This window comes from Pterocles gutturalis, unplaced genomic scaffold (genome assembly GCF_000699245.1).
Source record: "Pterocles gutturalis isolate BGI_N339 unplaced genomic scaffold, ASM69924v1 scaffold10739, whole genome shotgun sequence".
Taxonomy (NCBI): Eukaryota; Metazoa; Chordata; class Aves; order Pterocliformes; family Pteroclidae; genus Pterocles; species Pterocles gutturalis.
This window is the reverse complement of record NW_010128249.1, coordinates 1-15,458: the sequence shown is the minus strand read 5'-3', so window position 1 is coordinate 15,458 and position 15,458 is coordinate 1. Positions and strand designations below refer to the sequence as shown.

The 15,458-nt window shown below is 42.7% G+C and overlaps 1 protein-coding gene across 1 annotated transcript; it reads right to left on the bottom strand.

Moving 5' to 3' along the window:
- Positions 1-1,752: 1,752 nt before the first annotated feature.
- PRCP (prolylcarboxypeptidase (angiotensinase C)) lies at positions 1,753-15,179 on the bottom strand (the record flags this gene model as incomplete). The annotated part of the gene is made up of 7 exons (XM_010079546.1): positions 1,753-2,022; positions 6,404-6,591; positions 9,008-9,172; positions 11,420-11,592; positions 12,911-13,068; positions 14,586-14,767; positions 15,078-15,179. Coding segments are annotated over 7 exons (1,173 nt in total), but the record flags the coding sequence as incomplete, so codon positions are not given.
- Between the last annotated feature and the right edge of the window lie 279 nt (positions 15,180-15,458).

Here is a 15,458-nt window from a genome sequence, read left to right as displayed (position 1 = left end):
AAAAATTTGAGGCCACCATGTCATTATAAAGAACACAAATAAGAGACTGGAGTATATTTACAGGAGAGTAACAAATATTGGAACTATTGGAAAAGGGATTGCCAACAGGTTTCAGGCAAATTCCACATAGCTCTTCTTTTTCCCCCTCTGTGGTTCTGCTTTAGTCTTGTTCTCTATAGTCTTTTCAAGTAACTACCTTGCTCAAGAGCATAAGAGGTTCAAATTGTGGAGTCTGAACATAAATGCCATGTTTAACACAAGATGAGGAAATGCCAGGAACTCTTCTGGAAAGAAGATGCACAGGAGTGTTTTAAAAGATAAAAATTCCAGTGTTGGGTTTGCTTTTTTCCAGTCTCCTCTCATCCTCTGGGAACCAGAAAAGGCCACCTGGTGTCTTAGGAAAATACTAAACTACCAGGCATATCAAAGCTGAGAAAACTTTTCAACAGAGTTGGAATTCTAAGAGTCTGGGGACAAGAAGCCTTGCCTAAGTTTTTCTGAAATGGAGCCCTTTAAACTGCAAAGAATCCTTTCTGAAGGGCTTTAGTGTGAATGAAGCCAAAGCTGGAAAATGAGGGGACTGCCCCAGCCATTTATTAATGTCAAATATGCTGTCTCATGAATCAGGGTAGTTTGTCTGTTTTGGAAGCCTTACAGAAAGTCCAGTGCACCTGGCTTGTTGAGCTCAGCATCAGGCTTTAGGCTGATCCAAGAGGATAGTTGCATTCTGTGTTTTGAATAGTTTGTCCTGCAAACATTTTTTTAAAAAGGCTTTTATTGAAGAGCCATCAGCAAACAGATCATGCAGAATTTGAACAATACACAGAATGGGGGGGAGGGGGAAACCCACACAAGGCACAGCCCCAATTATTTGTCACTTCATAAGATCTAGCGAACACAAGTGTCACATTTGGTCTTCAAGAGAATAGCTTCGAAAGCTTCCTGGTTTGAAAAAGCTAAGTGTTTGTGGGGGATACACACATAAACACACACACAAAAAATACACCCACTTTTCTTTGGCAATCATCACCACAGTGGAGATATTTCAGGATTAGGACAAACAGCAAAGGAAGAAATAAAACCCTGGTACAGATTGTGCACACTCAGCCAGTTACCAGCAGAGTGAGTCTGGGCCCAGCCCTGACCATTCAGCACAGCACAGAATGGAAAAGCCACCCGAGGCAGCTCTGATTAATAAGCTGCCAGAAAACTAAGGAAAAAGATATTTACTTCTTTTCCAGCATTGATTCCAAAGGGTAGGGGCTGTTTGGTTTCTTTACAAACAGCACAGCCAGTTTCCCCATGCCTTCTCTACCTCTCCACCAAACATCACAGTAAGATATTATTTCTTTTTCCCCGTTATCTCCATGTCCCTGCCATGACGATTTACACCAGGGGAGGATGTCTGAAATTCAATCCCACTGAAGGCAGCAGGAGATTTATCTTCAACAGCACTGCCATTTAATCCACTGCATGCATATACCAGCAGTCAGGACAATCACCTAGCGCAGCAAAGGCGGCATCAAGCCTAGAACAGGAACTCTTTACCATGAAGTACAGCATTTGAGAAGAGCAGAAGAGGAAAGCAAGTCAGAGCAGGCAGCTCAATCCATGCACTTTGACTAGAATTTATTATCTCACCATGCTCTCCATCTGTCTGCTGCCACCTCCTCCTATAGGCCCAAGCAATGTTTAGCACTGCAACACAGGTGAGGAAAAGCAGGAGTGAAATGTTCAGGAAACTGTGTGATAAAGCCTGGCCCTGCTCCCAGCAAAGCCGACAGAGGTATAATGGCCACAGTTGTTACAGTACCACTTCAGTGGTTGTACATGGCCTTTTCAATCCACTGCTTCATGTAGCAGACTTCCAAGGCTCGAGCTTGCTGCACAGATTTGGGGTCCAAAGGGTTGCGGCTGCGCAGGTCCAGGTGATGGGCTCCATCCGGGATCATGATTGCCACGAGGGAATCGGTGATGTTCTGGGTCACCCCACCTGCAGACCATGGATCCAGGCCACCGTTGCTGTAAGGAAAGAAAACCTCATTAGGGTTCATCTGCACAGCCATGGGGCTGCAGCTGACATCAACATATCCACACGGACTTTCAATTAGTTTTGGATATGTACAGACCAACAGACCTCAGCCCTGGCTCAATGTCTTGTGCCCACCCCTCTGCTGAGAGGAGCCTTCTTGACAGAGGTACAGAGCTATGAGCAGCTTAAGCAAGGCTATGCTTCTGTCATTATCTGCTAATTCAGATAATAACCTGTAAAGGGCCACAGACTCTGGAGATAGATCTGCTGTCACCTGTCATTGTCATAAAAGGTTTGGGTTCCCCTGTACCAAGACATGTCCAAATTCCCACATCAAAGCACTTTGTTTACTTTTTCACAGTCTGCCATAAACTAATAACCAACAGGACCCTTTAGAGCTAAATTTTCAGGAAGTTCTACCTTTTGCTGTCTCAGCTGTGTGCCAACCTGGTTTTACAAAGAAATACTTGGACCTTCTGTTAGTCCCCTTATTTCTAACAACAATCAAATTAAAATAAAGCTTTTATCCCTCAATAAACTGTCTAAGATGACTTTCTCTGTGACAGGACGATTTAATGTCATTTACTCCCCCTCCTCCCTCACCCCAAGTCAATGAAGGGATTCCTTGCACTATAGATCTGGCTCCAGATAACGCCTGGTCCATGCACCAAGCCAATGGCTGAATGGGGGTGAGAGTTTTATATCTCTCATTCCTAGCTTTGGGCTTGACCCAGTAATCCCTACATCTTATTACTGCAATGTTCTTCCCACGTGGTCCAGCTTTCTGCACAAAGACATCAACATCTCTATACTCATGGAACTACACAAATCTAGATCTGTTCCTCACTTAAACCACTGGACCTGCCCACAAAAGGAAACATTAGAGATGGGCTATGGTATGTCAGTGTAATTTCCAGGAGGATCTAAGAAATTAAAACATCCTTGGACATTAAGAGACATGCAGCTAGAAAAACACCACAATGGCAGCACCAGAAAATAACAGAAATGAGTAAAAAAGTTTTGCAGAAATAACTAAGAATAAAAACCTGATGGAGTCTGAACTAATACTTTGTTTCTCCACTGAAAAAGCCAAGTATCTTGATCTCTGTAGTTCTTTATTTTCAGTGATTCTAAATATGACTTGGAAGAAGAGAAACATTTTGTATCTGCAAAACAAAAAGCATACAGAGCTGCCCAATAAGGAAAAAGCATTGGATTTAAAAGGTTGCCTGAATCAGCAGAGCACCTTGGCAACAGGGGGATAAGCTGCTGAGAGACCCAAGATATACGTGGACTTGGATCTTTTGGTCCCAGTCATGTGGAAACTAAGCGTGCCACAAGAAAACAACACTGTCTCTGGCTTCTCTGGGAGCTTCTGGCTGTGTCCTCTGAAGGTCCTGCCAAATGATGGCACCAGAGGCACTGACGCAGTTTGGGAAGTGATACTTGCTAAGGAGGGGGGATGGAGGGCTCACCACAAAATAGTCATAAGTCTTAACAGTTTTACAGAATAAGATAATTCAGTATCAACTGAAATGGATCATTGATATGTTAAAACTAAGTGTGCATGTAAGTACTCAGTTGTCCATTTTACAGGACAGAAGTTTCCCAATGCAAACAGAAGTAGTAAAAGAAAAGAAAGAATAATAAAAAAAGTCAGCCATTCTTTCTAGCAGTGGCCAGGCAAGTAGGGCTTCAGAAAAAGAACTAATGCAAAATATCAGCAGGCTAGTCCTGTTTTCAAGTCATATTTCTTTGACAGCATAAATAGGGTCCTGCCTATCCCACAGCAAACAGTTCCCTTTCCTATCACCTCTTCAGAGCCTTCTGAGCCCTCCAGCCCTGCCCAGAACAAGGAGAGGTTTTACACCATCTTAGCAGCACTGTCTGTGCATCCTTTAACATGTCCACTCTCCATAACTGCCAAGTTTTCTCTTAATAACTTTGTCTTCAGCCAGGCACTGTTCTGCCTTCTCTTCTTTTCCTCCATTCCCTTCTTTTATGCTAACGATCCCTGCTTCTGCACATAGCTCCAGTATCTATGAAAACAGAGCCTTCACTTTCTGCCTCTCCCCTGCCAGTGCAGAATTGGATAGGTGGATGTCCTAACCTAAAAGCATACAACTCAGGCGTGATCCATACAGACTGAAAAATACCAATTTTTAGACTGTGCACACCAAATTTCATGCTGATATAACCTGTGCTGATTTTGACTAATTCAGTATGTTGGTAAGACTCTACCAACTGCTACAAGCTCTCTGCCACCACATGCATGAACCGTTTTAAAATGCCATTTCCACCACTGTGCAGCACTTCCACACCAAGTACAGAGCATGTTCCAGTAAGAGTACCAGGAAATTGCTGGGAAAGAAAGGTCATACAGGGTTCTGAAAACCCCCAATTTCCTCAAACTAGTGTTTTAATAAACATGCTCTGCCCAGAACAGGCGAGTAATATCTGCCTACAACCTAAGTACCACTTACACACTACATATCTCCAAGAAGGTACCAAAGGTGGCAAAGGAGATTCCTGTATCAATACCATACAATATGTACAACAGCGTGAACCTGCAGAGCGATACACTGCTTGCAGAGGGAAAAGCAGCAACACCAGTTTGAGCATCCTGACTACATCTCTGGATAAATCCACCCTACAGTGGTTCTCTTTAGATGGAGTTTTCTTCCCTTCCTGCGCTAGACGGTTGTGCAAGTTGCCTGACACTTGAAATGCAGTGCTTTTTACCCCACAGGGAACCACATCCCCTGGTAAACATAAGGATATTTTTTGTAAAGCACTCTGCAGTGTTTGAGGATAAAAGGCTCTTATATAGAATGTACAGTGTTGACAATGTATTTGTTTGAAAAGAAACAACTCAGCTTGAGACCCAAAGCTTTGTGTATACAGCACTACTTCTTCATTCATTTGGTTGCTTTCAAGCTTTTCTCATTTCAAGCTCCTTCAGCTGGCATAAATTCTTAAACACTTATTTAGATTTGTTTGCTTGTCTATCACTTACAAAGCGGATTTCTGCTGTACAGAGCTGTGAAGCCTTGGAAATAAGCAACACTGCAGAAACTAAGTTAAACCAACAAATATTTTTTGAGTTACGAAGCTTTCCAAAAAAGGGTGGAATTTCTCACTCTAGAGCAGATAACCTGCGGGGACAGAAACAGCACAAGACAAAAAGAGGAAAGCAACAGGCCTTTGGAGCCAAACAGCCCGATACTAACAGCTCAAATCCACAGAATAACCCCCAGTTCAGATGAGGACATTCTACCTTTAAAATACACATCTAATTCCAACAGGCTAACTCTGAGTTTTGTTTAAAGAAGTGGCAGGGTTTGTTTGTTGGGTTTTTTTGTTTGTTTGTTTTTTAGAAGGTCTTGCACAATTTTAACCAGAGCACAGAGGAATATATACCCAGGAGCTGCTGCCCACAGTGGGCAATCAGTACAGCAAGTCAGAACTCCTGAAGCACGGGATTCAATGGGTCTATTAAATGCCTCCCTACCACTTAACAACCTAATGAACAGCCAGTACTTAGCTGTTCAAAATTTTGTGTCACCTCACAGCAGAAGTATAGCTACAGGAACCCCCCTTTAAAGTAAGCAGAGTTTAACCTTAAAAATAAGGAAAGTAAAAGCTGAGTAGAGAGCAAGCAGCATGCACTGGTTTTTCCCCTAGACCAAAACTTTTCTGTCCACGTACAAAGGTGTTTCAGACAAACTTCTGTTGTATTAGCAGTATGTCTTGCTAGAATGGAAACATCTCTTTGTACTTGGATCTTACAAAAGCTTGCTCAAACTTGCCTAATCACCACTAAAAGAAAAGGGCAATTGGCAGTGATAAGAAAGCTCCCCAAGTTACTTTCCTCTCTTTTCTGTGCCAAAGGGAAAGATTCTTTTCTGGCCCAAAGGAAAAGAGGAACAGCACCCCAGCCCCTCCACAAGGCTGTCACCCAGAGCAACAACTTCAGCAACTGAGATCCTGCATTATAGTGAGAGCTTGTTTAGCCTTCCTTTTTATGTGGAAGAGACAGTGATTTGGCTTCATAAAAGCCAGACAGATTTAACAGCATGGGAAACCTGGACTTTGGCCACAAGATAAGAAGGAATCCACATGGGAAGAAAGTTACATTTGGCAGAATCCCAACCCAGATTCTTCTTTTAAAGTCACACAGGCAGGGACAGAATAGCTGGCTTCTTTGGCCACTGCAGATTGACCATTTTACTCAAGAGCAACACAAAGCATGCCCATCACTGATTCAGCTCAAAGCACTGGAGACATCCTTTTGCTACTTGGGGCACGCTCTCTGCACTGAGAACCAAAACTGGTTGAAGACTCCACTCTAGAAGCTGAAATGAGGCTCACCTGAAGATGATGTTGCTGTGTGAACTGATGTTTTTCCCTCCATACACAGAAAGAATCCAAGAGGGGCGAGGCCTCACTCCCCACAGCCTGTAACACTCTTCTGAAAGTGCATCAAAGTCCCATTTCTGAGGCTCAAACATGTCATTGACGCCATCTGTGCACATGGGCATCACCATCTCAGTGCAAGCCTGAAAGAGCAGGGCAAGAAGATGTATTCCCAGGATACTGTCCAATAGCTGCTAGTGCAATGTTTAAACAATTAAGCTCAAATGGCATTTGATGAGTAATTACTGTGAAATTATCATAGAATCATTTAGTTTGGAAAAGACCCTTAAGACCATTGAGTCCAACTGTAAACCTAAGACTACCAAGTTCACCATTAAACCATGTCCCCAAGCACATCTACACAGCTTTTACATACCTCCAGGGACTGTGACTCGACCACTTCCCTGGGCAGCCTCTTCCAGTGCTTGACAACACTTTCAGTGAACAATTTTTTCTTAATAACCAATCTACACTTCCCCTCCCCTAAACCCGTTTCCTCTCATACTACCACTTGTTATCTGCAAAAAGAGACTAACACTCACCTCATTACAAACTCCTTTCAGGGAGTTGTAGAGAGTGATGAGGTCTCCCCTCAGCCTCCTTTACTCCAGATTAAATAACTCCAGTTCCCTCAGCCATTCCTCATAAGATGTTCTCTAGATCCTTCACCAGCTTTGTCACCCTTCTTTGGACCTGCTCCAGCACCTCAATGTCCTTCTTGTAGTGAGCGGCCCAAAACTGAACACAGTATCAAGGTGTGGCCTCACCAGTTCGGAGCACAGGGGCACACTCACCTCCCTAGTCCTGCTGGCCACACTATTGCTGATACAAGCCAGGATGCTATGGACCTTCTTTGCCACCTGGGTACACTGCCCACTCATTCAGACAGCTGTGGACCAGCACCCCCAGCTCCTTTTCCTCTGGGCAGCCTTCTAGCCACTCTTCCCCAAGCCTGTACTGTTGCAGGGGGTTGTTGCGACCCAAGTGCAGGATCTGCACTGAGCCTTGTTGAACCTCACACAGTTGGCCTCAACCCATCAATCCAGCCTGTCCAGATCCCTCTGTAGAGCCTTCCCACCCCCAAGCAGATCAGTACTCCCACCCAACGGATTGTCATCTGCAAACTTACTGCGGGTGCATTTGATCCCCTCGTCCAGATCATTGGTAAAGATATTAAACAGAACTGGGCCCAGCACTGAGCCCTGGGGAACACCACTGGTGACCAGCCACTAGCTGGATTCATTCACCATCCATTCACCGCAACTCTTTGGGCTTGGCCATCCAGCCAGTTTTTTTACCCAGTGAAGAGTACGCCCATCCAAGCCATGAGCAGCCAGTTTCTCCAGGAGAACGCTGTGGGAAACCATGTCAAAGGCTTTACTAAAGTCCACGTAAACAACATCCACGGCCTTTCCCTTACCCACTCAGCAGGTCACCTTGTCATAGGAGATCAGGTTAGTCAGGCAGGACCTGCTTTTCACAAAGCCGTGCTGACTGGGCCTGATCACCTGGTTGCCCTGTACATGCTGTGTGATCACACTCAAGGTGATCTGCTCCATAACCTTCCCTGGCACCAAGGTCAGACTGACAGGCCTGTAGTTCCCCAGATGCTCCTTACAGCCCTTTTAGTAGATGGGCCAGAACACAGATACCAAGCAAAAAAGTTTTATCTTTCACACAAACTATTCTCTGACACCCTAAGTGACACTAGCTAAAAAAAGAGAAGCAATTATATCCTGGAAGCAACCTAGTCCCCACCATGGCAATTAATCTAATTCCGTCTGTTCCTACTTGCCCCCTTCACCTGTGCCTCCCAAAACAGGCAGGGAACAAGACGCAGAGTGGATATGTTGTTTTGAGGAGCCCAGCTGCCACATTCTTTGTTATCCATATGGCATTTCCCCCCTTTCTCAGAGGAAAACTTAAGGCCTGCACATCTCCTGGGGCTGTCTAGAAAAAAATACATATGAGACAGTAGCCAAGAGCAGATGGTCACAATTTGAACACCAATTCTTAACACCTTGCTTCTGGAAGCAGCTGCCCTGCTCCTCAGAAGAGAGACTGCGTAAGTGTTGCATGTGCTTAGTAAATGGGATGGGGAGAGCAGAATGCCCTGGACCCCTTACCACAGGGATCTGTATTTTTGTTACCTACTTGATGGGAAAGGTTGGGTCTCCGTGAGGTACAGGATAAACAGCTTTAGTTGAAACAAATTGGTATCAACATATCCTGACATATTTGCTTGCACAAATTGAGGTGGACAGCTATGATGGGGGAAATTGAAAGACCAAGATGCCGCTGCACATCATTTTCAGTCAAAATGAACTGAAACTCAATCATTTAGATAATGAAGATGCAACATAAACCTCCTGAGAAAGCTGCTTCTCTTTGGTGCCTTGACCTCCTCACTACAATCATACATGCTTCATGCTTACATTTGTCACCAGTACATCAACTACACCTGGTGCAATATATTGCCAGTTAAATGACTTCACAATTCTCATCAGCTCCAGTCCAAAAAAACCTCAAGTTACAATTTAGAAAGGGTAGAGCATATACCTGATAGTACCAACCCAGCTGGCCCAGACTCTTTGTTGCAGTCTCAGACATGTCTAAGCATGAGGCTTGTCCTGAATAATTGTAGTATAAATTTACTGCCTGAAAAACATTCTGCAGCAACAATTTGTCGGAGAGACTGGGATCCTTCAAGAACTTGCAGACTTCCTGCAACAAAGAGAGAAAGGAGGGTCCAAAACTTCAAGAAATAAAGATTAACACATGATACCTGATGAGACACTGATTTATTTTCAAAGTACAGTAAGATCACTTCCAGAAAGTGTCTTTCTATGCAATGATATACCGTTGGCATTATCATAAAAACACAGCAGTCTATTTGCATAGTGCATGCTACTATGAGGAACCTGAAACTTTACACTTCCTGATTAAAAGTTTTAAAACAGTGCAACCTTAGTATTTCATTCACCAAGCTTTTCAGTCCATTTCTCATTCTTTAAAATAGTAATACTTAATAAAGAGTACTTAGCTCCTCTGGAATGAAAGACAACACATGCAAATATAACACAAAAAAGCTCCAGGTATAGATTGGGGTTCCCTGCCGTTTGCTGTGGTAAAAATGGAAACATCCATGTAAGGAAAGTTCTAATATTTAAGTGCTTTTATACAGCAGCATTGCAAAATTCTTAGTTTTTCATGTTTGGAAGACATGACGTGGTGGAACAAGGCACCGGTTTGCCAGTGAAAAAATTAACAGCAATCTCAGGTAGAGTTTAATTCAAAATCTTAACTGAGGACACAAATAGCAGAACAAAACTAAGCAAACAAAGCAAAAAAGCTACTGCCCCAGAACATTTTTTCATCTTTAAACTTTTTTTTTTTTAAAGTGACAATATTCTCTTTGGCAAAGCTTTCTCCTTACCCCTGCTCCCATAGAGCTGCGACTAACACAAGAACAGTGAAGGGTAAAAGGAGTGAATCTGAGCTCCAAGCCCACTGGGGAATCCAAAATTTCTCTCTGCAGGGAGCAAAGGATGCACTGGAACTCCAACGCTGTTCAAGTACAGGCACATAGGCACAACTCACGTGGCCAATGCAAACTGCATCTTCCACAAAGTGAACTTACTATCCTCCCCTCCTCTGTATAATCTTTTTCCCTCATTTTCATTGTGGAAGCTAGGAAACTGATCTGTTCCTTGCTCCCTACAGACAACATCAGACTACAGCGTCCACATTTTGGCATTCCAGGTAGGTTTTATGGTTTGGCTAGCTCTGCCATCAGTTCTTAACTCAGCAATTAGAGGCTTGGAAAGCTCCCTAATTCATGCAAATATACAGGGCAGACAGAGAGCAGAACAGAGGGCTGCAAGCAACACCGTATTTGAAGCTCAGATTACACGGTACAGAAAAGAGATCAGTATTTCTGAGAATGTACTGGCAGCCCACAACAGAGAACAGATTAATCAACATATATGCATATCCAGCTACTCAAACGCATTTACCCCCCCTCCTCACACTCGGAGTCAGATTAGAGCTTCTGTTTCAGAAAAAGTATCTGAACTGCTTAAATATCTCAGTTTTCATACATCAGCATTGTCCAGACAAGCCACAGCCTTTTCTATTTTAGGTTTATACCTCAGTCAAACAGCAATAGCATGGACAGTGGTGAAGGTGAGCATATTTCTTGTTGTATCAGATCAATAACAAAACAGAAATAATTTTCAAGGTCTTCATACTGCCCTCTGCAGACAGCCAGATAGGAGAGATGAATGTCCCTCCCCTCCCTCCACCAGGTAGCCCTACACAAGGGAATTTTTTTATGTTTTATTTAACTACTGTTTAATAGACAAAAATACCAATATTTTATCTACCCTACCTGCCATGCACAGTAACTCAAAGCCATGCAGGAAAATTCAGCCAGGGTCTTAAAAAGAACAAAAATACTTAAAGAAAAGAGAGATCTTGGAGAAAATACTGCACAAGTGAAGGTTTATGAGTGTGAAAAGTGGTTCTCCTTTGAGAAGTGACCCTGCAACGAATACATTTGGGGGGATCCACATTTCTTCTCGCACTAGTTCTCCCACATCAAAAAGGACATAAGCTCAAAACTTCCTCTTTAATTGCAAGGTCTGCTAGCTAAGCCTGGCATCAGAAGCTCCAGTTGCATGTGCTTTTTGTGCAGTATTTCTGCTCCTTACAAACAACTCTGCAGACAGCTGAGTTTTTTTCCATCCCTGGCAATTTTCTTCTTCTGGGCTCTTGATGCAATCTATTAGCCCTACAAGTGGCAGTTAGTCTACAAACCAGTTGATGCACAAGATGATATTGCCCTGGTTCTCTTTTTTTCAGCAATGTTGGTTCTACAGAGACAGAAATAAAGGAAAAGGTGCAGACTGGGAGAGGACAGAATTAGTTAAACCAAATGGTCAATTCTGCAAGATATTGGTTCTCAGTTACCTGTATAGGCCAAGCTGGCAGAGGCTGTAAGAAGTCAGCTTTATAGGGATAATTCACCATAGCCAAGTTTACCCATGTTTCACTCAGCCAGTTTTTCAATATAGCAGCATCCTGAAGATTTTTTAATGGGGTGCACAAACGAAATGTGCTGGAAAGCCACTGTAAACCTGCATCTTTAATAAAAAAAAATAATGTTTAATGTATCATACCATTAGCACATAAGTCAGTTGTGCTGCTGCTAAAAAAATTTCTTTAGCATAGCTAATCTGGTGAAATTATTCCACATACATACAAGCATAGCAGATTACATTTTAGTCAGCACCTCTAAGTGAAGGGAAATACCTATATGCTGAAGTATGCAGACTGTATGTCACAGCTAAGATAACATTTTCTAAAAAAATAGAGACAGATTTACAAGACATTTGTCTTTTTTTTTTTTTTGATAGGAAGTAATATCAGGGCACTTTTCCTACAATGAAAGGAAAACTTCAAACCAGCTAGCTCACACTGCAAGGACCATTAATAGATAGGTCTCTTGGGACTCTCCTGGACTTTTCTTTCATTATTTTATCTAGTCTAGAACTTGCCCAATTCAGCTTCCCTGATTTTAACTAGCTAACTCACCATACCAGGCTTTCTCTTCAGGACACTGAATTCAAGTAGCAAGATTTTTTATTTTTTTTTAACTCCTTTGCTGTACAGTGAACTCATCTGATATAGAATCATAGAATCATTTAGGTTGGAAAAGACCCTTAAGACCATTGAGTCCAACTGTAGACCTAAGACTACCAAGGCCACTACTAAACCATGTTCCCAAGCAGCAAATCTACACATCTTTTAAAAACCTCCATGGATAACGATTCCACCGCCTACTTCCCTTGGCAGCCTGTTCCAACGCTTGATAACCCTTTCAGTGAAGAAATTTTTCCAATCTAAACTTCCCCTGGCACAACTTGAGGCTGCTCCCTCTTATCCTATCACCTGTTACTTGGGGAAAGAGACTGACACCCACCTTGTTACAACCTCCTTTCAGGTAGTTATAGAATTATAGAATCATTTAGGTTGGAAAAGACCCTTAAGATTGAGTTCAGCTGAGTCCCTAGCACTGAATCTATGAGGATTGCAGTGATTTTCTATACCTCATTGCCTCTGCTGGTATTTAAACTATTTTTTTTTAGAGTAGCAACTATCTGCCATACTTTGTCAGAAGAGAATACAAGCCTTGAGGTTCTGATCTGGAGTCAGCTCCTGTCTGACCTTAGGGATGTTTGGACCGGGATTCACACCAGGCATGAATGAAGCTTGTGGGCCAACAAAAGACATTTAAAAATAATGCTAAGCTCATTTAGCAGTTTTCAGTACTAAGAGTATAGTTTCAAATAAATCAATACCTATACAGTTGAAAGACACAACAAACTGGCTGATTTTTATGAAGTCATAACACAATCCTGAACATTATGACCCTTTCAAAAAATATTGGTGAGGTCTCACCTGTTGAGGAAAGGTTGTTAATGGCGTTCCAGGAATTCCGGATGCTTTCTGAGCAGCCTGTCCCACTCTTTTTGAAATCATTAGTCACTATGCTGAAATACGTGCCACATGGAACCAAGTCGCCAAACTGCCAGATTGGGGCAGAGGCTGCCAGAGCTCTGCAAAGGGACATAAAAAGGTTGTTCGGAAGAACATATGCATCCTGAACACCTACAAAGTGAACTTCCATCCTCAGGTCAATACCGTTCCCCCACAGCCACTATCTAAGTAGCATTCAGCATGGACACTGAGCCCTAGGTGAATTAACCATAACACTTCAAAACTATTCCACAGGTCTACATGCTAAGGCTCTTGAAGATTATGAGTCTTGGACGCCAGTAGAAAGATATCAGTAAATCTATCAAGTAGAAATTCAGACTTGTTTATTTAATTATTTTTCATTCTCATGTAGGAACTAGGTCTTTCCCACTAGGCATTGTGCAAACTCAACTGAAGAGATGCCCTGCCCACAAAAATCTACTCTAGCAGGTGCAGTTGACATAAGTGAGGGACAAGATAGCATCTATACGAACACGGACAAGTTCAAGAAGTGGACCCATGTGAACCCCCAGTATCAATATAGGCTGGGGGATAAAGGGATTGCAAGCAGCCCTGACAAGAAGGACTTGGGGGTACTGGTGGATGAAAAGCTGGACATGATCTGGCAGTGTGTGTTTGCAGCCCAGAAAGCCAACTGTGTCCTGGACTGCATTAAAAGAAGTGCGACCAGCAGGTTGAGGGAGGTGATTCTCCTCCTCTGCTCTTGTGAGACCCAACCTGCAGTGCTGCATCCAGCTCTGGGGTCCTCAGCACAGGAACAACATGGGCCTGTCGGAGCCAGTCCAGAGAAGGCCACAAAAATGGTCAGAGGAATGGAACACCTTTCCTGTGAAGAAAGGCTGAGGGAGTTGGGGTTGTTCAGCCTGAAGAAAAGGCTCTGGGGAGACCTTAGAGCAGTTTTTCAATACCTAAAGGGAGCTTCTAAGAAAGATGAGGGCAGACTTTTTAGGAGGGTCTGTAGCAATAGGACAAGGGTTAATGGTTTTAAACTGAAAGAGGGTAGATTAGATTGGATATAAGGAATACATTTTTTACGACAAGTAATAAAACACTGGAACCAGTTGCCCAGAGAGGTGGTAGATGCCCCATCCCTGGAAATATTCAAGGTCAAGTTGGACAAAGCTCTGAGCAACCTGCTCTAGTTGAAGATGTCCCTGCTCATTGCAGGGGAGGTTGGACTAGGTGACCTTTAAAGGTTCCTTCCAGCCCAAACTATTCTATGATTCTATTTACTAATCTTGTTTAGCAGAGGGGAACTAAGTCACTATAGACCTGCCTCAAGTGACCGGGAAGTCTGGTGGCCCTAAATTAGGTGCAAAGTCAGTTTTGTAAAAACAGTTATTATGAACACTAACAGATAGCTCTGAAAATATACACCATCCAGTACCTGCTAACCTACAGTTGTCTTTATTAGGCAATCAGTGTCTTTTCCCACATTCAATATAACTAATTCCTCCTCCCAATAGTGAAAAATTCAAGCCAGCTTGAATTAAGGTACTTCTCCCAGTGTTGTAGTATTTAGAGCACAGAAGTAACAAATGCCTGCTCTGTGTTTGAGCGGGATGAGTACACTCACCCAACTACCACATGGGGGTACTTCATCCTAAACCAGGCAGCAAGCATTCCTCCATATGATCCTCCTATAGCTATGACAGGACTGTAACGGGCTCCTGCAACGGTTGTCTTTAAGTATTCAACCAGTATTGCAAAGTCTGCCAGAGCTTGTTCTGATGTCAGGTAATTCAGATGCTTAGAATCCTGAAACAAAGAAAGCAGGTTATACACAGTATGGGAGGGATTGCCAGCATCAGTCTTTCAATTCCCCACTGCAGCTGTCAAGTTCTAAATCTGTGCCTGATGAGAAACAAAATATTTGCAGATGTCCCTTGAAGTGCTAGAAAATCTCAGCTTTTTTATTCTAGAATTGTTAGTTACAAAAATAGGATAGTTTTGCACTTCCAACCCATCTAAATCTTACTCAGGCTAACAGTCATTGCACTGACAAGAATTACAACAGGCAGAATTATGTATGTGTAGAACACATTTGAGGAAGACAAAAGATACTTACACTGAAAGACTCACTCCCAAAGGGCAAAGATTCTCCGTAATATCTATGCTCAGCAAATACTAACATGGCATTAAGTTCTTCAGCCACATCCCACATAAAACCCTGCTCAGAGAAAAACAGACATTTAAATAAGTTGAATCAATTATTTTCAAAGTTTCTACTTTCAGCCTAGTGTATTCCAATTCTTATTCTTTGATTACAAAGATATCACTATCAAAATACAACTATAAAACCAAATTACACTCTGTCTTTATCAATGAAGTAAGAAAATACACAAAACAGATATCCACCCAGAGACAGGGACACATACAAAGAAAATATGTCTATTTTAATGCTGCAAAATATTAAGCAGTATTGTTGTCCTGGGTCCAGCTGGGATAG